Source organism: Sceloporus undulatus, chromosome 3, assembly GCF_019175285.1.
Source record: "Sceloporus undulatus isolate JIND9_A2432 ecotype Alabama chromosome 3, SceUnd_v1.1, whole genome shotgun sequence".
NCBI lineage: Eukaryota > Metazoa > Chordata > Lepidosauria > Squamata > Phrynosomatidae > Sceloporus > Sceloporus undulatus.
The window spans coordinates 221,490,297-221,513,447 of NC_056524.1; the positions used below are offsets into that span (position 1 = coordinate 221,490,297).

General features: G+C 41.2%; 1 protein-coding gene across 3 annotated transcripts in view; it reads right to left on the reverse strand.

The window, feature by feature from the left end:
* Positions 1 to 23,151, reverse strand: part of EPHB1 (EPH receptor B1) — a 585,803-nt gene that overhangs the window by 47,280 nt on the left and 515,372 nt on the right. For 2 of the 3 annotated variants that reach the window (XM_042457579.1, XM_042457578.1), the window contains exon 6: positions 4,646 to 4,827. In XM_042457579.1, the coding sequence (XP_042313513.1) occupies positions 4,646 to 4,827 (182 nt within the window). Of the gene's footprint in view, positions 1 to 4,645; positions 4,828 to 18,653; positions 18,737 to 23,151 lie in introns of those variants that run through there. The other variant, XM_042457580.1, reaches the window with a different exon arrangement.

Below are 23,151 nucleotides of genomic sequence, written 5' to 3' on the forward strand. Positions count from 1 at the left end.
GCTTTGATTATTCATGGATTTCATTAATATGTTCTCTGTAGGACTATCTAGATCCTCCAGTGCAACTCTGTGGTCAACTTTAACTAAAAGTTGCACTGAAAGACCATTTGTAGCTACTCCAGTGCCTTTCTATGGTCAGTGTATGTTGGATACTGACCACAGAGTTGCACTGGAGGACCTAGAGATTCCTAGAGAGGTTTCCTCTCAGGTAAAAACAGTGTTTTTGAGATTTGCAGTTTTTCCATATTCATGGGGGTCTTGTTCCCCTAACCCTAGCGAATATGGAGGGACAACTGTATTTCCAAGATCTACTTTTGTGCTGGTAAGTCGTCAACACTGCAGTGACAATGAAGAGCAACATGAAACTTTGTACAGGTTTGAGTCTCCTGTTTCTGGAATTTCAAAATCCAAAATACTCCAAAATCCAAACTGTTTTTCATGGATGGCTGAGACTGTGACACTTTTGCTTTCTGATGGTTCGATGTACACAAATTTGTTTCATGCACAAACTTATTAAAAAATATTATACATAAAATGACCTGTAGTCTACGTGTAGAAGATGTATATGAAACATAAATAAATTTTGTGTCCCATCTCCAAAGTATCTCATTATGTATATGCAAATATTCCAAAATTAAAAAAAAAATGAAATTCAAAATAGTTATGGTTCCATGCATTTCAAATATGAGAGACTCAACCTGAACTTGCATTCTTCTTTAGCAGGAACAAGGAACATGCAAAGCATGACAGATTACAAATGTCTAATCCAACCTAGCATAACAGATGCAGTGGAATGATGATGGAGATGATTATAAAATCTAAGCAGGCTGAAAAGATTCTGCCTTCCTGGCAACAGCTGATAGCGTAAAGGTTTGAAATATAACCTCAGAGTACCCAAAACACTCCCATTTTGACTCCAATTAACCTTTCTCAATAGCAGTAATGTTACCATGTATTTGTAATCAAAGGGACAAATGGTCCTGTTGTTATTGTTGGCCCTACTTTAAAAAAAATACTGAAGGCACATTTCCTCACTCATGAAAAGGAAGTTCCATCTTCTAAAATATTTAAAATGGAGGGCATCACATTAAAATGACTAATCACTGGTATGTGCTTCTCTGCTGGTGTTCCCAAGCATATGGGCTGGGGATGAGGGGGAGGAAATAAAAATACTTTGGGAGAGGGGGAAAAACCCTAAAAAAAAGTAGTCATCAAAAGTGAAGGCCTACAAAACACTGTATATTAAAGGTCATTGCTACTAGCACAGAAAGTAGCCAATACGTACCTGTACAAATGGCAGTGAATATATTCTGCCATGTAAGACAGAAAATAGATCACAATTAATATTAGGAAAATACACTAGCCTTTCGCTGGAAGCATAATGGTGTGTCTACAGTGTAAAATAAATTAGCATTGAACATTCTGTACATTTGGTATATAAAATCCAGACTTTGTTCTGTGTTATAGGCAGAGACTATGGCGCGTTATAGACGGGCCTAAGCGGCGCCGTCATCGCACCGTGAATACGCGCGAGGGGCGGCGCTTCCGGATGCGCCTTGCCCCTCGCGCGTATTCCATATGTCAAGATGGCAGCACCCTATAGAGATTGGCGCGGCCATCTTGACGTAACGGATGCTGTGCGTCCGGACGTCCAAACCCGGAAGAGACGTCGCGAGTGCGATCTTTGGCACTTGCGACGTCTCTTCCGGGTTGCCGGATAGAGCGCGATTTTCGCGCTCCTTTTTTACAGCGCAGGGGAGTCGCGCGGTTTGGATGCAGCGGCTTCCCCGTGCTGCAACCGGCAGCGGCCCAAGACCACCCCTTTTGGGCGGTCTGTAACGGGCCTATGATAAGCTTCAAATACCTTCTGAAAACTCTTGTTACAGAGAACTTCCCTAGCATGTAATTACTTTGACATTGCTCTTTTTTATTGCTTTAATGTAAAATATTTATGTTTACATTGCCTTCTCAGTATTAATTATTGTTTAGAGTACATTGGGCACACACTGCTTAGATATTTTATTATATTAAGGGGTATAAAATTTTGTAAGTAAAAGCCTTCCTGTCTACTAGTACTGTTTTTCAACCCTACTTCAACTCAGCTTTGAATGTCAGCTAGTATTCTTACTGAACAGTTTTACATTCATGTATGGAAAGCCTGTGACTCTTGGATATGGTAGACTTATTTGCTATCTCAGATATTATAGGCATGATCATCATCATCAACATCATCATCATCATTTTGTCTCTACTTGGTACTGAATTTTAATATCAGAATTCATATACTGATTTGGAGGATTGTGGATGAGTTCTAAATGTTTCATTATTTTATCTCAGAACTCAATCAATGCATTTTTTTTTCCTATCTTGAAAGTGATGGAATGACCCATGGACTAAACTACATGATTCAGCTGATAGGGTTCCATCAAATATTTCCAAAAATTTGGCTTCTGTCTCAAAAGTTTAATGCTCGCATTTCATTACCTTCTCCTTCCAGTTCCTGCTCCATGTGCCAGCTGAGCAATGGTGTAGGTGGCATGGCCTCAATAAAATTCCAGCTAAGCTGTTCAATCCAATGCACTCACACAATGAGTTGTGTGACTGGTCTCTGAAGTGTGCATCAGGCAAAGGCACCATCACTATCCATTGCTTCAGTGACAATGAGGCCTGAAGAAACAATGCTATTCTATCCAATTTTTTGGCCTGGAGATTGTCATATACTATTTCTTATGCTTCACTTTCCAGATATTCATTTGACAGGTAGAAAATAGAAGGTGAAAAGCAGTGAGTTGCCCAAGGCTACAACAGTACCCTGTGCTCGAATTCACAATTCCTGTCGGCTCAACACTGAATAAATATGATCAAAATTCTATACAGATACAGTATATTTTCCCCTATATGGTCATTTAAATCAAGCTCTCTCCCTATTCTGGACATCTTTCATGTCACCTATTGCTACACACACACATTTGTTTTGGTGCTTCCTTTTCTCCTGGATTCTTTCACTTCCCCATATATATTCTGTACTGTATCCCATTTCTGCATAGGTAGCTTTTTCATCACAAACAATAGCTGGAGCACCTGGTAGATCTGTCTAGTGGGACTGCAATTTGATCCTTACTCCCTGACAATTTGGTATTTGATGTCACTAGTTGTTCCTCAGGAATTCATGGGAAGATGTAGTTCCCACACCAAGCTATATCAGTCTCTTATCAGACAAGCTCTTAAAGAGGTACTATTCCAGTGTGACTCCTCTAGCTGCCTCCTGTTGCATGCTGGGATTGGCAGTTTTAAGGAGGGGTATTTAGAATTCTCAGGCAGAGAAGTTCAGCTCCTTAAAACTGCCAATCCCAGCATGCAACAGGAGGCTGCTAGAGGAGTCACACTGGAATAGTAGCTCTTTAAGAGCATAGTGTGATAAACATCTCTGTTGGGCTCTGTCTGATCAAGCAAGAGTAATCTTTGGGATAGCAGGGCTTTAAGAGAGAGCTTCAGGAAGATAACAGAGGCACAGCAAATGATCCAACTTCAATGCAACTTCAAGGCATGCCATATCTACGAAGGCATTTGTTTCCAGAATCAATCCTCATTCAAGAAAATGAAGAAATAAAACAATTATACACAGAGGGAAGTTGGAGGCATTGATTTTAGTTATCTTTTTTTCCAAAGGTTTTTCTGCAGCACTGAAGCTTGGGACAGGAATTTCCATTCTGCTGCTCTTGTATGGCTCAGCTGAAGAGATAAGAGGGATGCAGCTAAGATACAGTGGTGTATGACTGAAATTGAAGCTATAGTGAGAAAGTAAAGATTGGATGAACGAAGACACTTCATAGGTTGTAAAGAATAGCTCATGGAAATTGTGTTCCATGAGACACTTTATGGCCAGGTAATATAGGCCTCTCCCTGAATGAGAAAGCCCACAGAAGGGGGTCATGTCTGTATAAAAATATGCCTTTGCATTGAAGGATGAAGAGTCGGTAGGAAAAAAGAAATCTCATAGTAGGATAAACAGGAATAATTCTATAGGAAGGTACATTTAGTACTAGAATGACTTTAATCTGAAATTTTAGTGAGAGTCAATATGAAAATAGCCCATCTCATTTTAACCAGGGAAGGATACAAATCTGAATTACACATTGTAATAGATCTTTTTTCTTTCTTAAAAAAAATCTAAGTGGTATACAGTGGTACCCCGGGATACGAATTACCCAGGTTACGAATTTTTCGGGTTACGAAAAAATCCCATAGGGATTTATTGTTTCGGCTTATGAAGGTTTCTTCGGGTTACGAAAAAACCTCGGCGCTATTTTCCGCCACCGGAGGGCAGCAGAGAGCTATTTTTCCATTAGCGCCTATGGCAATTCGGCTTACGAAGGTTTTTCGGGTTACGAAATTAGCCGCGGAACGAATTAATTTCGTAACCCGAGGTACCACTGTAGTTCTTTCAAAAATAAAATTCTGCCAGTGAAAGGTCTTGCCCAAATCTCATTTCTACCACAGGGTGGCTCCAACTAGAATTGGCTCACACAAAATATTAAGCATTGCACAACATGGGGGGGGGGAGGGGGAACAAGTTTCAACCCCCTTCCCCACATCATTGATGGCCCAGCCCAATGCCCTTCCCTCAAACACAATCAAGGCTTACGGTGACTGGTCTTGAGCCCAGAGTGCTGCTAATCTCGGGGATGCAGATCCGGCTCACTTTCTCATAGTAACGAATCTCATAGTCCAGGATGATGCCATTGGGCTGTTCCGGCTGTGGCCATGACAGTGTGATGCTCCTCATGGTAGCACTTACCTGGTGCATAATGGGAACTGTGGAAGGAGCTATGGAGAAAGGAGGGCAAAAATGCAACAAAAATGAAAATTCACCTAAGGGAAGGAGGGAAAAACATATTAAAAGAGATAATTGAAAATAAAACATCAGGCTGAACACGAGAAGAAGAAGACAATAAGAAGAAAGGAGAGACTTGATGATAAATAAAATGATGCAGTTCTATTCAACAGCACACAGTATTTCAAGAAACAGGAAAAATATGTCACATTATAGCAATTAGTTTGTAGAATTAGTTTGTTTTTCTGAACTACAGACTTGTAAGCAAACATGCAGGATCTTGCTTGCTTACAAGTCTGTTATTTGGTCAGTGTGAAGAAATATGCACACACAAACACAGCTGATTCAGGAGTCGGAATATATTGTGGTACTGCTTTGCAGCATTTATACCTTATTGGTAAGCTTTTTAGTTTTCTTTTCACTTTCCTCATTCTCTCCTAAATGGCTGAAACCATATATCTGCTTCCTTTCTTGATATGGGCTACACATGTATGGCTCAGTTGAAGTCACTGCTAGTTAACATCTGGGACAAATGTCTTTTTCCATTAGTTCTGTTTATAGGCATTTGATTCAATTATTTTTTTAATTCTTGATTTTGCCTCCTTCTCTATCTCTATCTTGTCCTCTCTCTTATTCCCCCAGTTCCTAGCTAACCAACTTCTATTCCCAATCTCTTCTTTCTCTCCTTTCTCTGAACACTTGTATACACTGATCTTTGCCTAGCCTTCCCATGTCATTATAAACAGAGAATCTCTCCTTCACAAATACACACATACAAGCTGTTTGATCTTTCTTTGTTGGTTAACTGAGACTATGCAGGTCATTTCTGCAAAAACTGACCTTATGCAATAGCATTCCCTACAAGGTCAGTGTGTCTGATGTTGTTACAGACGTCAAGAATCTCAGCGCCACCTCAGCTGAGCAAGGCTGCCTACAATACAGCTAGTTTCACAGAAAAGCCATCCTCCCTTTGCTATGGTGATAAAGATCCTTTTTATTTAACTGCTGTTTGAAGAACATTATTGCAGCAAGAGAAATGAAATGAAAGCAGTCTGTAAATAATAATGTTTTAATATTTAAAAGGCTAGTTGTTTTTAATTAGAATTTAAAATTCCTGGGGACTCCATCAAACAGAAGCTATGCTGGCCTCTCTGCAAATAAATACCAAAAGCCACTATGAAACCAGCATAACTGATCATTTTTTGCTACAGTATCACACTATCCTTCAGAGATGACAAAAGCTATTCTCGGGCTGTGTTGTACTTTTCATAGGTTTGCTCATCACCAAGAAGGAGGGCAATACTTTATCTGAAAAGGCAGTCCTAGGCAAGAATGCTAATATATTTGGGGATTTTTATTTTAGAAACAATACAGGTACAGCAGGACATCACAGCTTTTTATACAATTATACAACTTTATGTGTTGCATATGTTAAGTGGATAGAAAGCTAATCACTTATCTGGGCTGCCCCAAAACATGACCAACAGTATATTCTTCAGAGGCAAAAGGAAAGCACTTTTCACATAATGATCAAGTCACTGCAAAAATGTAGTTATACCTATTGAGTGGAGTCTAGATTAGACTTTGAAAAAAGTTTCTGTTTTTTTCAAATGCTGACTGAAGGATCCTGGGTATTGCAGTCCAAAAATTTAATTTTTCCACACTCTCTTAAGTGTTGAGCTGATAGGCTGTTTGTAGATTACCATACTTCATAGTTCAAGGACTCAGAATAGCAGAAGCCAGATTCCATGATGATTAACTGTCTAACAACTACAGCCATATGAAACGCCTGCTGTCAGTAATATTAGACATAGAACTTTATCGCACTGCGTTCCTTCCACGCGTTCTGAGAACGGAACGGAAGGAGTAGGGATGAGTGCGGAACGAGTGGGGGACGGATTTTACCGCACGCATCCGTCCCTCATTCGTTCCGTTCCCCCTCTCTTCCGTTCTTAATCTGTTCCAGAGGGGGAAATTTTTGAGAACTGTTCTGAACAGTTCTCAAAAAAGCTTCCCTCTGGGAACGGAAGGGGCAGGGAAGAGAGGGGGAACGGAACGAGTGAGGGACGGGTGTGTGCGGTAAAATCCGTCCCCCACTCATTTCCGTTTCCTGCTGGGCCGGGCCGAGAACCCGGTGCGATAAACTTCATAGAATACGATATACCAATCCATAACACTGTTTCATGAAACTCAGTAGTGTCTACCCTGACTGGCCTTTCCAGGTTTTGAAATCAGAATTTTTCCAAGATATATGTGAAGATGCCAGGGACCTAATGTGGGACCTTTGCATACAAAGCATATGCTCTACCACTGAATGAGATATCTTCCCAAGCCAAATCTAAGGGACAAAAAGTATATGACTAATGGGAGCCAGTGTGGTTTGAGCATTGGAATATGACTCTGGAGACCAGGGTTTGAATTTTGGCTCTGTTGTGTAAACACAATAGGGTGACCTTGGGCAAGTTACACTTTCACAGCCTCAGACGATGAAAATGAGAAACCTCCTCTGATGAAACACACCAAGTTAGCTCCATGATATGGAGCCTTAGGATCACCATAAGTCAAAATGACTTGAAGGTGCACAAGAACAGGAACAACAACAAACAAACAAACAAACACCAAACAATCCTTTTGGGAGTGTTAGGAAGCATTAGAAGCATTAGTAAAAACATATTCTTTAAAGGAGATAAGTAAGGTATTGCTAGTCTTTGCTTCCATATATCCATTCTGGCAGTTGTTAAGCGTGAATCTCTGCTTGCTCATTTGTACCAGAAAGGACCGTGTGAAAAGACCACCTCCTGTATTTATTTATTTTAATCACTGCTGTGGATGGAAGTCCACACAGAATTAAGGCAATATAATTTATGCTTCATTAAACAAGTTAATTTCCTCTCTGGTCCTCCTGGGACATCAAAGTGTCTCATTTTAAAGCCCACTGAAGCATGTGTTGAGGACTCTCCAGAGACTAATCCCGAGAGTCTTCTAAACGCTCTCTTCTATACTACATTTGGGAGTCACTGTCCAGTCTCTTGATTTAATGGCACATACAGCAATGTCCCTTACTGGCAGTTACTTCTTCACCAGTTCATAAGAGTGATATTCTACACAGGTGACAAAATGCTAATAATGTTAACTTGCTACTGACCCAAATATGTTTATAGAATTTATAGTTCTCTTAGGATTCACAATCAACCTCCTTGACACTGGTGATTCCTAACTATCTGAAAAGGTTATTAAAATGCATCCCATTTGAATGTTCCCTGTCTGCAAAGAGTGCATGCATGCACTCACGCACATGCACACACAAACATCTGCCATTATAAATTACTGAACGTATAAGTAGATGTAGATGATTGAAAGAGGACGAATATTGCAGAACAATATGAGAATACATGTACACAAACTAAAGCTTTCTGAAAAATCTGAATATACCCATTCCATTGACCATGATAACACTGAATAGTGCTCTGACACTAAAAACCTGTGTGTATTGTTTGCAATCAAGTATCTGAATTAAACTAACCACAACCTAGCACTAAAGGTGTAATCACAAGTTACAATGGTTACATTTTGGTTGTATTTGTGCCTTAAAACACAGGATGCTTTAAATGGTTATGTAGCAGTAGAGTGTGGGCCCTTGCACTTGAAGCAGAAAAACAATGAGTAAGGAAGGTAATTCTTCCCACAGCTGCTTTTCTCTGGCCCAAGTTCCAACATGAGAGATATCCTCGCAGAAGGAGCTTTGAGCAAGGTTTAAAAGAAACTATCCCACTGGGTTTCAACTTGAGTATAATGGTGTTGTTCTAGAAGAAATAACCAGGTAACAGAACTGACAATAATTTCATTTCCTTTAAACAATGAAGCCTCCAGGAGTTATTTTAGCACTACAAGCTCAAAGGTCAGGTATAAATAGGATAAGGAGTCAAGTAGAAGAGAATGCATGAAACATCTTTGCATAATGAGTATCAATATTTTATAAGCAATACTGAAGCCAATAATGCCTAGGTTGGGAGCTTGACCCTCATTGGGGGCAGGTGCTAGAGAAGATCTCATTGGGAGACATATGAAAGAATCCAGGTTCAGTACCTGGAATCTTCAGATAAGACTGAAAAATATCCTGTCTGAACGCTGCCACACATGGTCAGCTATACATGGCCAGATAGACCAATAGTATGGCATAGTATAAGGTATTTTCATATGTTACCATGGACAAGATCCTACATAAAAGACAGGAAGCACAACTTTATGCTCATAGACTTACAAGTTGCACAATGCTGCCTTGCTAGGGAATTGCAACACTGTTGTGTGCCTTCAAGTCATTTTCAATTTAAAGTAGCCTTAAGGTGAACCTATCACAGGTTTTCTTGGCAAAATTTTCTCCAGAGGAGGATTGTCTTTGCCATCCTCTGAGACTAAGAGAGTGTGACTTGCTCAAGGTCACCCATGGCCAAGTAGGGATGCTAACCCTGGTCTCCAGAGCCATAGTCCGGTGCTCAAAACACTATGCCACACTGGCAACATTACATGACCAAATGTGCACCCACATTTGTGTGGTTAATGCACAGTGCAACTTGCATGTACCATGTGTATGTACAATGGCACTGTATGTACATCTCCATTTCCACAATGTATATTTCATATTAGAATGTTCAGCTGCTTCAGTTGCTAAATTTATCACAGGTCAAACAGCAACAGGAGTCCAGTGATCTGAGTTTGGGAAAACCTACTTAGCTAAACACAGAAACTGTTTACTTTCTATTTCTCAAGGAGCACAGGGTGCCTCACCATCATCCAAATGGCAAATGTACTGTCACATTGTCAATTTTAGTGATACTGTGATAACAAAATAGGGTTGCCATAAGTGAGGACCTCCAAACCGGGACAAATGTAGGACAAATGCAGGACAACATTTTCAAATGTAGGACACATTTTATAAAAATGGAGGACACGCAAAAAAATTGAGGCTTTTTTTTAGAAATGTTAATATAAATGCATGTTTCTTAGGCATGATCAAAATGGAGGACATGTTGACATTATTCGTAGACAGATCACGGAAATGTACTTCCCTTTCTGGCCACCCCCCTCTCCCCATTCCAAACAGCACATTTGAGCATTGAACATGGCTTTATTTTAACATTGCCTCTTGCATATTTCAGAGGCTTATTCCACAACCAAACCCTTTGGTCGAGGGACTTTGGTTTTCCTTCATTTTGACTTGTTTTGTCTGTATTCCTCCCCACTAAATAAAGGAGACATGAAATGGAGTTAATGGGTACAAGTTGTTAAACAAAAAAGTCTTGTGAGACTCTGTAGGCAAGAGGTGCACCATCTTAAGAACTGCATTAAGCACAGTTAGGCTGCTGCCACACTGCTTTCACTCTCATCACTCCATCCTATGGAATCCTGGGATTTGTAGTTTATTGTGGTGCCAAGGCTGGGCTTTGAAATCTCAGGCATAAGAGAGGCAAAAGGCTTGGGCTGCATCTACACTGGAGAAATAATCTGGTTTGAGACCACTTTAACTGTCTTGGCTGAATGCTATGGAATTCTGGGAATAGTGGTTTGTTCCAGCACCATAGCAGATTGGCAGTTAAACCCCTGGAAAGCTCTCTGACCAAGGTGACCAATGCCCTCACCCCAAAATGTAGGGCACCCAAGCAAAAAAATGTAGGACATGGCCAAAAATAAAAGCTAAAAACACCCATGTAATTATAAATCCATGCTTCTTAGCCATGATCCAAATGGAGGACATTTTGAAATGTGACAGAAGAGGACATGTCCTGGAAAAGGAGGAGGACGCCTGGTCACCTTGTCTCTAATCCAAAATGCACTGCAGAAATAAAACAATGCTGGACTGAAATGCCCAGCGTTCCTCACCAAAGCTGCATCCACACTGAGGAAAGAATCCAGTTTGAGAGTGACTTAACTGTTCTGGGTTAGTGCTGGGGAATGCTGGGAATTGTAGTCTATTGTGGCCTCAGAGCCATCACTGACAGAGAAGTCTCAATGTCTCCCAAACACTAGCATTCCCAGGATTCCCTAGCACTGAGTTAAAGTGGGTTATTATTCCTGCAGTGTGTGTGAGAGATATAAAAGCTAGGGACTGGATCTTTGTGTCCAAAACACACTGCTTGGACTGCCAGGGCTCAGTGCTATGGAATCCTGGGAATTGTAGTTTATTGTGGCACCAGAGCTCTCTGACAGAGAAGGCCAAATGCCTCACAGACACCAGCATTCCAGAGCATTGAGCTTTGGCAGTTAAAGGGGTCTCAAAGTGCAGAGGGGGGGGGGGGGAGAAAAGCCAGGGAGTGTGAATGAGCTCTGAGAGGAGGAGGAGGAGGAGGGAGGGAGCCAAGGGAAGTGGCCAGGACCACCAGAGGAGCCCCTGCTTTTCCTCATCATCGCAGCCTAGTTCTCACTGCTGGCAAGAGGCTCTGCCCCCAGCCAGGCAACGCCTCCATTCAGTCTCCTTTTGTCAAAAGAGCTCTGGTGCCACAAGAAACTACAATTCCCAGAATCCCATAGCACTGAGCCATAGATGTTTAAGGGGGGGGGGTCAAACTATTTCTGCAGCCTTTTGCCACCCCAAAGCCTTCTATTATTTACCAGCAACTTGCAAGGCAAAATCTCTTCCTTCCAAGCCATTGAAAACCAACCCAAGTGGAGGAGGGCTGATTGCTTCTTTCTCATTGGTCAGCTTCGGGAGAAATTTGTATATTACAAGTAAAGGCGTTTAGGGCCTCAAAAACGACCCTGTGATAAAGAATTACAACAATACTGACCTGGTAGACATTGAAAAGATGAGGCATTTAGACTCCCAGTGAAACAGGAACCATTTATGGCCTTTTTTTCTTTGCTCACTGTAACCTGGAAGGTCAGGCCTTTTGCAAGACATATATACCAAGTGGGCTGGCAATAGCTCTGAGTGGCAGATGTCTTTAAGACCTGCTCTCTAGGCTAAGCCAGGCAGGGAGGCGAGGAGGGTGGCACACAGCCATGGGGAGGGGTGGAGCTGCCTCCAGGGCCTTGCTGGGGGGGAGGTCCTGGGGGAGGGGCCAAACCGGGGCGGGGCTGTGTGGCCCCACCCCAAACCGGGAAAGTCCCGCCCCCAGGCGGGATATGGCAAGCCTATAACAAAAGGACTACAGTTTTCTCTATAAAATAAGGAGGAATAAAGGAGCATATATCTTCTTTTAAAAAATCAACAACACAGAATCACATCTCTGACATCCTGGGGTAACAAGCCTGCTTTTTAAAAAAAAGATTAAAAAAGGAGCATGATCCCTGCCTGATTTTTTTTTTCCACAATAGAAACTGAAGTTTTGCCTTTTTTTGAGGGGGGGGGGGTGCTGTCATTGCCACCCCATGAAAAAACTGTCAGTGTATTTGCTTCTTCTTTAAAACAGGGGCTGCATCTCCTCTGCAGAAATAATCCAGTTTGATATTGTTTTAACTGCCATGGCTCAGTGCTCAGGATTCATGGGATTTGAAGTTTGTTGTACCACCAGAGTTCTCTGAAAGAGAAGGCTAAATATCTTGGAAAACTACAAATCCCAGAATTCCATAACATTGAGCCATGGAAGTTACAGTGGTGTCAAATTGCATTATTTCTGCAGTTCAAATGCAGCCAGGGTGCATACTCTCTGCTTGCGTAGTTTTCAATAGAAATGGGCTGCTGCTGTTATACTATAAAAACCTACAGCATGGTGGTAACTTAAGTGGTTCAGCAGCAGAGGGCCACCCATGATGGGCCAGAGGGCCACCCAGGCTGTCAGGGAGTCCATGGTTGGGAAGTTGCCCACTCTTACTCTAGAAAACAATGCCTGATGGACACTGCTTGGTCTGAATTATTATTAATGTCCAGAACTTGGACAAAGTATTTGAAAGTTTAAGGCCGTGTTGTACACAGCAATCAGCATTATGACTCAATTTATAAATATGTGCAGGTGATCTGATTCTGAATCAACCAGAGGGAAATTTGCCCATCAGCCGTATGCTAAGGTTGGCATGATCAATTTTGTTTTATCCTGGCGAACTGAAAACAATGATGTCAGAAACCTTATTTTCTTCAGTGAAGACTTTTACTGTGCCATTTAATACCTCATTCATGGAACTTGATAGCAGGTCTAGACATCATTGTAAGGGATGCAAATCCTCATTTGTTTCATCCTCACATCTCAAAAATGTTTCACCTCTTTTGTGTGGTATTCATGGTCCATCTCAGGAGACCTTTTTCTTCTGTGATTTCTATTTTTGAGCAAATGGCAGAAATTGCTCAAATTGTGTAGCTAAATTACAACAGCTGCTGCCTTGCTGCATGGTCTTTTACAGATTGCAACCATCATATGAGTTATTTCTCTCTGTCAACCTGTCTTTCTGCTATTGTTCTGTGTATGAATGTATGTGTATGCCACATGTGTTCACTACCCCACAAAGCGAAGAGATGCTCATTTTAAGTCAGAAAAGCTAAAGCACAGAATGAACTCAGGCTTGTTAGAGAGGTTAAGAACAGCAAAAGGGGCTTTTGGGGGTATGTCCGCAGTAAAAGGAAGAAGAAGGAAACGGCAGGGCCACTGCGTGGAGAAGATGGCAAAATGCTAACAGGGGACAGAGAAAAGACAGAAAAGACAGAGGCCTGTTACAGACAGCCAAAATAAAGCTGCTTCGAGTCACAGTGAAGGTATGGTGTTTCAATGATGCATGCGTCCTAAGAGTCCAGAAGTCACACCAAAGCCACACTCCAGCCGTAAGAACTGGAGCGTGGCTTTGGTGTGGCTTCTGGACTCTTAGGACGCATGCATCATTGAAACACCATACCTCCACTGTGACTCGAAGCAGTTTTATTTTGGCTGTCTGTAACAGGCCAGAATTACTCAACATCTTCTTTGCCTCAGTCTTCTCAGAAAAGGAAAAGGGTGTTCAGCCTGAGGATAATGGAACAGAGGACAGAATAGGGGAATTTCAGCACAGGATAAGTAAAGAGATAGTACAGGAATATCTAGTTAATCTAATCAAATATAAATCTCCAGGACCAGATGAACTACATCCAAGGGTGTTAAAAGAGCTGGCAAATGTAATATCAGAGCCATTGGCAATAATCTTTGAGAACTCCTAGAGAACAGGAAAGATCTCAGTAGACTGGAGGAGGGCTAACATTGTCCCCATTTTCAAAAAGGGGAAAAAAGAGGATCCAAACAATTATCGTCCAGTTAGTCTGACATCAATACCAGGAAGGTTCTAGAGGAGATCATTAAACAGAGAGACTGTGAACATCTAGAAAGCAATGCCATAATCACAAAAAGTCAACATAGGTTTCAGAGAATAAGTCATGCCAGACAAATCTAATCTCTTTTTTTAATGAAATTACCAGTTTGTTAGATGAAAGGAATGCTGTGGATAAAGTATATCTAGATTTCAGTAAGGCTTTCGACAGCATTCCCCATGACATTTTTGCAAACAAACAAGTGAAATGTTGGCTATACAATGTAACTGTTAAATGGATTTGTAAATGGTTGACCGGCCGAACCCAAAGGATGCTCAACAATGGCTCCTTTTCATCCTGGAGAGAAGTGACCAGTGGGGTCCCACAGGGCTCTGTCCTGGGCCCAGTGTTATTCAACATCTTTATCAATGACTTGGATGACAGAATTGGGGCTATACTTATCAAATTTGCAGATGACACCAAATTAGGAGGAGTAGCTAATACCCCAGAGGACAGGATCAAAATTCAGAATGACCTTGATAGACTGGAAAGCTGGGCCAGGGGTAACAAAATCAATTTCAACAGGGAGAAATGTAAGGTACTGCACTTAGGGCGGAAAAATGAAATGCACAGATATAGGATGGAGGACACCTGGCTAAACGAGACTATGCATGAAAGGAATCTAGGAGTCTAAGTAGACCACAAATTGAACATGAGTCAACAGTGCAATGCAGCAGCTAACAAGGCCAATGCAATTTTAGGCTGCATCAATAGAAGTATAGTGTCTAGATCAAGGGAAGTAATAGTGCCACTCTATTCTGCTTTGGTCAGGCCCTACCTGGAATATTGTGTCCAGTTCTGGGCACCACAATTGAAAAAGGACAATGAGAAACTGGAGCGTGTCCAAAGGAGGGTGGCTAAAATGGTGAAGGGTCTGGAAACCATGCCCTATGAGGAACATCTTCGGGAGCTGGGGATGTTCAGCCTGGAGAAGAGAAGGTTAAGAGGTGATATGATAGCCCTGTTTAAATACTTGACGGGATGTCATATTGAGGAGGGAGCAAGCTTGTTTTCTGCTGCTCCAGAGACTAGGACCTGGAGCAATGGATGCAAGCTACAGGAAAAGAGATTCCACCTCAACATTAGGAGGAACTTCCTGACAGTAAGGGCTGTTCGACAGTGGAACACACTCCCTCGGAGTGTAGTGGAGTCTCCTTCCTTGGAGGTCTTTAAACAGAGGCTGAATGGATATCTGTCGGGGATGCTTTGATGGAGATTTCCTGCATGGCAGGGGGTTTCTACTGGATGGCCCTTGCAGTCTCTTCCAAATTTATGATTCTAATGATTCTATGGAGAAGCTATAACCAAAAAGCACACTATAGTCTAATCCCCATACAAGAGGTGAGAAATCTTGTTGGGGTTAACAAACTCTTAATAGGCTGTCTTGACATGTTGAAATAGTTTGCCAGTAGTATGTACTGTAATTTAGTAAGATTTCTTCAAATCTCTAATGGGATGCTGTGGGACTTTTATTAGTGTCTTCAGTTTGTATCCCTCCAATGTTTTGTGTGTGTGTGTGTGTGTGTGTGTGTGTTTCTTATCAGAGAAAATCAGCCAAGGAAAAAATATTGAACAGTTGCACAATGCCTTGGAATGGTGAGCGCTAGGAGCCCTCTGTCTAGAAGCACCATTTGGATCAGTTTCTCTGTGTTGTTTTCTGCTGTGAAAATTTCATTCCTGGCAGATATTGCCATGTATTTGAGATAGCTGAAGAGGTATGACAAAAGGCAATGTAATTGCTAGATTTTCCCCCATAACAGTTGTAGCTTTTCTATTACCACAGAGTGTTATTTTATCATTAGGTTTCTTAAAACTATTTCTTATTTTATTGAAAGCTGCCTTGAGTGCATGCAGAGGTGTGGGATATGGAAGTTTTAAAAATAAATACATAAACTATTGCCTCTGGTATACACATCCATCCCATTTATTATCTCTGTTCACAGATTTTTGAAGAACTTTCAAACTCTGCCTAGGCAGAAACAGTAATGGGGGGTGGGGGAGAAATGAGAACAGCAATTAACATTTATTTTATCAGACTGCCACCAAATCACTTAAAACTATGATCCAAAACACACTGCAGAAATAATCCAGTTGGAGACTACTGTAACTGCCCTGGATCAATGCTAGGGAATTCTGGGAACTGTAGTTTTGTAAGACATATAGCCATCAATGACAGAGAGCTTTGGAGCCACAATAAACTGCAATTCCCAGGATTCCCTAGCACTAGTCAGGGCAGTTAAAGTGGTCTCCAACTGGATTATTTCTGCAGTGTGTTTTGCACATATCTCCAGACTCTGTGTGCTTCAGAGGTGAGTGGTGATTTGAATCCACATTTCCCTGGTTTAGGGAGATACCTACAGTAGCTCTGACTGGGCAAACCACAATAAAGACCTCTAGCAATTAATAAATAATATATCACATTGGTCCTTCGTGTGACAAGAAGAAATCTGATCAAAATCACAACACTAGGAGAAGAAGGGTTAACCCTTTTACCTCTACTTCCATTTGCTCAGTTAATATCTTCTGCAAGCTACTTTTTGCTTCTCAGGGGAAAAAACAGAGGTACACATTTGATAATACAGGTTGAGCACCCAAAACTGGAAATCTGAAATCCTCCAAAAACAAACTTTTTGCCACCAACAGCCCATTTCTGCCTTTGAGATGGCACTCTTGCTAATTTGTCTCTCAAATCTTCAGTCTCTCTCCAGAGTCGCATCTCATACACAACACAAGTAGGGAATGAATGAGACACAAGACTGGACAGAGAAGAATGTGCAGTAGAACCATGGCTGCAACTTCAAAGGTGGCTGGTGGCAAAAAGACGTGAGGCTATAGAGAGACTGAGAATCTGTGAAATTGTGGAAATCTAAGTATAGTCCTCAGGATGAATCCATGACTCACCATTTCAGAGATTTTCATGTCTCTCTCCAGCCTTGCAAATGCAGTAGAGTTTACAAAATCCAAAAAACAACGAAAAAACAACTCTGAAATGTTTGTGGTCCCGAGCATTTCAGATAAGGGATACTCAACCTGTATTACTATGTTTTTCCCTATTGAGGCAAATAGCAGCAATGGGGAATGCCCACCAGTAAAATGGCATGGAGAAATGGCAAAACGCCATCTTTCTCAGCACCACAATCTCACAATGGGAACAAATTTTTCTGCTCTGACTCTTAACTACTATTCTCTTATAGCAGAGTCCAGCTGGTCAGAGCCTGGAGTTGTATCAGCCATGGTAAAAAAACAAAAACAAAACACCAAGTAAGTTATTGTGAAGTCAGGAAAACTGTCAGGAGGGAGGAGATGAATCTGAGCCAGTAACAGTCCAAGGTCAAGAACCTTGATGGTTTTAGCAGTAAACGGAGCTATAAAATAATCCTACTGGTGTAAAAGAATCTGACTATCCAAAGCAGCAACAGAAGACATTGATCAGAGATTCATGAGGATGTGTTGTTTCCAACATTGAGTAAGATCTATTGAATGGCTTATAATGCTGAAGGTTCCCAGCATCACTCAGCTTCTCAGCTGTACAGGGGTCCTCAGATAGGTTGCTCCCGAGAAAACCTTAATAAGCACACATACTGCATTTGAAGGAGAGAGTTCTGGCTAGCTGGTTCTGTCTACACCTTTTCTAGAGCACTGTGTGGATCTTCTTGCTCCTATTCTAACCCCAATCTGCCTTACCTAACAAAAGAAGGGTGTGGATGATCTTCACTTGTTAGACTGGGTGTCTGCTGAGTCTCCTCCCTTTCCTGATGGTAAGATAGGTTTGGTGCCTCATCTCATGAAGTGGGGATGGAAGGAGTGATGTTGGGCAATACATATGAATAAGCAAAGCCAAAGAGGCCTCCATACTACACCCTAACCATTTTGATATCAATTTGATGTACATCACTCTTGCAATGCTGAACAAGCAGGAGTCATTGTATTTATTTCATTTATTTAATTGTTATTTTATTGCTTGCAAGCCACCATGAGGAACCTTGCAGGAAAAACCCAGCAAATCAATGCAATAACACCAACGATCAGTTGCTGCTGCTATCTATTGCTACTGATATTGTTGTTATTATTGTGATTAATATCAAACTGGAGTACCTACACCATAGTTGGTCATGATCACAGACTTCCCATGATTTTGCATCCTAAATTCCTCACTATGCACAGTCCACTACACTATAATACAAACTATGTATGTGCAGTACAGCCTATCGGCAGGAGATTTTCCAATTGGATATTTATGATTTGAATCTCAATTTTATTTTGGTCTTTCTGCTGTGGGTCAGGCAGTCAGAGAGTGCTTAGGAATTCACTTAGAACAGTGGCGGCTCATTCTTTCCAGTGGGTGATGTTGACAGTCCAGCACTGCCTTTGTTTACACAGCACATTTAATCCTGGGTTTTTAATTTTAAAAAAAAATCCTTCCACATCCGCTCAGAGAAGATGATCATTTTCTGAAATTAAACACTTAGCTTGATTGCTGTTTTGTTAATTGCCACATTCACAAACTCCCCTGGTGCTCCTGCCTGTTTAACATGGATAATGCTGCAAAGATGAGCAGCATCAAATTGGTGTGCAGGTGGACGGGCGGGAGAACTGAGGCCTCCTCATCTTTGCTCATTCAGATGAATTGCCCAGCATTTCTGCACAAAGGGAAAGAATTAAACTAAACTGGAAATGTCTTTTTAAAATCATACAAATGCAAGATCAAAGCAGAAATAAAGAGAAATACATTTCTAAGGCCCACTAGAACAAAGGGGTATGTAAAGAATACAGCAAGCCATAATAGCTCATTATAGAAAGTCTAGTAATACACCCCAGACATAAATTTCCATACAGTGCTCAGTTTGTTTAAACACAGGGCCATTTTGAATTTTGCAGAAAGATTCAAAGGTAGATTTGCTATTAGCTTGAATAATTGTCTAATTGGTTTATAAATCAATCCTTCATTTGTTTAGTCCTCTCTCAGCTTTCTGCCTTCAAATACAGCCTCAGCTAAGGATAATGTGTATCCTCTGAATGAATGCCTGGAGTTGGTAATGGGCTAGATGAAGAACAACAAATTGAAGCTGAATCCAAACAAGACAGAAGTGCTTACTGTCAAGGGTCCTAACCTGGATTAGGAGGTCTGTCAACCAGTCTTGAATGCAGTTAACACTCTCCCTGACAACCTTTGTTCACAGCCTGAGAGTGCTTCTGGATTTGTTGCTCCAAATGACAGCTCAGATAGAATGCAACAGCCAGGAGTGCTTACTATAATTTTGGACTGTTATGTCAGCTGCACTCCTTCCTAGAGCTAGAGGATCTAAAGATGGTAGCACACCCACTGGTAACTTTGAGGCTGGACTTTTGCAATGCACTGTACATTGGGCTACCTCTGTACCAAATTCAGAAGCATCAATTAGTTCTAAGCACAGCAGTTACTTGTACATCTAGGAATGATCATAGTCACCAATATTAAAGTCACTCCACTGACAGCCATTTAGTTTCTAGGCAAGGTTGATTATTACCTTTAAAGCCCTATATGATTTGTGCTCAGGTTACCTATGGGATAGCCTCCTCCCATATAATCTGTCCCATACACTTAGGTCCTCTGGGGGCATTTACTCATCAGCCAGGACTAGATTGCCAACTGTCACCCAGAGTACCTTTTCTTTAGCCGCCCCCAGACATGCCAGAAGAGATGTGACAGCTGCGATTTAACAGGTTTCCCTACATTTTTTAAAAAAGGAATATGTGAATCAAATCAGAATCTTATGTTCCATAGTTTGGGGAGTGAGGGTATCTTGTACATGGATATGACACTTGCCCATACACACCTTTTTGGAGTTCATGGCTTAGATCAGTAGTACTCAGACTTGTTACCCTTGGGACCCCCCTTTTGCATCTACGTATGGATGTTGTGCCCCCTATGCTAAATTTTGTTTATTTAGTTTGTGTATTTTAATTCACACATTAATGTATATTCATATTTTAACATTTTATAAAGAAATAGCATCTTCCAAATTGGAAGTTTTATTTAAGTAAATTCAATATTTAACTCAATGCATGTGGGAGGAGGAGGAGGGATCAGAACCTCCAAGTTTCACATACCCCTTGAGCAACCCTTGTCTTCCCTCCCCTCCACAGGGGTCTCTCTCCACTGTTTGAGAATCACTGGCCTAGATACTACATGCCCTTAATGCATTTATAATATAGATTTCTCATCTTGTTCACCTGCCTGTCCCTCCATCCACTTTGGGATGTTGCAGTGAAAGTTCCAAAGGAAGCTTTCAGAAGATTTCATCCTAAACCTCTGCATCACTTGATAAAATGGGAGTTTCAGCCCATATGCATACAAGTCATTAAGAATGCTTGGATTTCGGACTTCTGGTGAAGATGGCAGAATGTTAAGTCGCTAATCACTGTAGTGGGTGAAAGTGACAACCTTCACAGACCAAGCAGCTAGCTTTTACCATCAATTTCCTCATGGAAATCTAGCTAAAATATCCCCCTAACAAAAGAGATCTGGATGGGTCCATCAGGATCCCCGAGGACAAAGGATTAATCTCGATCCAACAGATCGGGATGGACATCCCTGAGAGGACAAGGACAACCGCTGCTGTGAAGGGGGATGAAACAGCAAAGCAAAGCTCTGCTGGTTCTGTTTTTAACTTTCTTCCCTTTGGCTTAGAAGACAGGAAAAGAACTAAAGATCCTCACTACACGCACTCATCTGGAGATAATTAGACGGGCAAAAATATATAAAAATAAAGAGAATAAATGTTGGAGATGCCATAATCAGCCTGGTACTTTCTACCACATGCGCTGGACATGCCCAGAGATTAAGAAATGTTGGTAGGCAGTTCATGAAATAATCCAGGATATATACCACCTTAAATTCTAATTAGATCCTGAGGTGTGCCTCCTAAATATAATAGATGATGCAAATGAAAGGAAATATTTGAAGCAATTATTATATTTGATATCTACAGCCAGGATGACAATAGTGAAATTTTGGAAAAGCAATATGACACTTAAGATTGATGACTGGTTGCACTGGAAGTTATAGAAATGGATAATTTAACATTCATGTTAAAAGAAGGAAATAACAAAGATGGTGACAATAAAGAAACGGGAATATGGGACCCATTAATAGAGTACTGTAGTAGGAGATGGAGTTCAAAATGGTTTCTCTTTTTAGGAGTAGTCTGGTCCGGAGGTAATCAGACAGAATTCAAGATCTAATAATATTATTGTCTTCTCTCCCCTTAATATTTGTTTTCATTGACTTCCCTTTATTTCTTTTTGTTGTTCTCTCTACATATACTCTCTTTTACTTATAGATGGGTAAAAGATACCTAGCCTACTAGATATGTGTTATATGTGTTATAAGGAAAATTCCATCCTAATGTATGTTGCGATTTCTCTTTTTATGTTCATGATATTTGATATATAGATAATGTAGTCTGAATATTAGATTATTACATACTTCTTTAATAGAAAGGATAAAAAGCATTAATTTTGAAAAGAAGATGTGAATGTTAATAGGATTGGGAAATGAGGAATACTGTATACATAACACTGTTCAAAGACTCAGCATAAGACTATAATATGTATAAGGGGATGTATCTTTTTGTGTGGCGGGGAAAGAATATTTTTATAGAATAATTAAGAACTCGCAACTTTCAACTATGTTCTTTTTATTGTTTTTATATAAATTGTAATAAACACTATTATTAAAAAAAGAATGCTTGGATTTCAGACAATTTAATCTCAGTGAAATCAAACTGAAGCCAGCTGACAATATCATCCTAAATCCAAGTGCTATGGTTTAACATTGAAGACTGGACTGTTACGCTTCTAAATCATACAAACAACTTGGACAATGTCTCCCCACAGACTATCATCCTTAAAATCTATTTGATACAGTAAGCTACGTTTTATAAACAACTGGGAAATAAATATTAAAAGTAACTCAAATCTTCTGACTTTAAACTGTTTCTCTATTTCCTCTTATACCAGCACCTACTCAAGATAATTTGATGAATGTAAGGCAGTGTATGTCCCAGCTCTAAACACAAATAAGAAGTCACACATTCTTGTAATCTCCTTTCGAGCTTACAGTCTCTATGCTTGTTCTCTCTCAATACCATTGCCTACTCTAGTGTCATGATGAGCTGATGTAACTCTTGGAAGTCAATTGATTTTGCCTTCTGATATCATGCTTCTCTCTGAAAGCTATCAGTTCAGCTGCTCTCCCATCTCATAGGTTCTTGGACAGTATAGATCCCAATAAATTAATGTGCACCGCCGAGGTGGGTGACTTGTGACTTTCTGGATGTTATTCAACTGTACCTGCCATTATCCCATTATATTCTGACTCCTCCCTCCATAACTGTCATCTTCCGGCCTATGAGGGAATTGACCAGGCAGGCCCAGCTCCATCAGGGCTAGCCTGGAAGAAGAAGAGAGATGAGAAGAAGAGGGACTCCTTACTCTACATAACTGCCCATATTCCAACCTATGAAGGAGTTGATAGGCAGGCCCCAGCTCAGCTCATCAGGGGCGTACGCCTGAGAAGAAAGACAGATCTCTCCTCCATAACTGACCATTTCTGGCCTATGAGGTGATGAGGAGTTGACCAGGCCAGGCCCAAGCCTCACAACAGGGGCATTAGCCCTGGAAAAGAAGAGGGGGGAACTCCTTCCCTCCAACATAACAAATTGTTCATCTTCCGGCATAGTGAGGGAGTTTGACCAGGCAGGCCACAGCTCCAATCCAGGGCTCGGCCTGGAAGAAGAAGAAGAAGAGACTCCTCCCCCCTCAATAACTGCCATTTTCTGGCCTATGGAGGGAGTTGACCAGGCAGGCCCAGCTCCAACAAGGGCTAGCCTGGAAGAAGAACTCTCCCCTCATACATCTTCCGGCCTGTGAGGGAGTTGACCAGGCAGGCCCAGCTCCATCAGGGCTAGCCTGAAGAAGAAGAGCCCTCCCTCCAGTCCATCTGCCTTGGTCCAGGCCTTAGAGGGAGAGAATAATGCTGGAACTGATCCCCCCCCCACCATTCCCTTCTCCT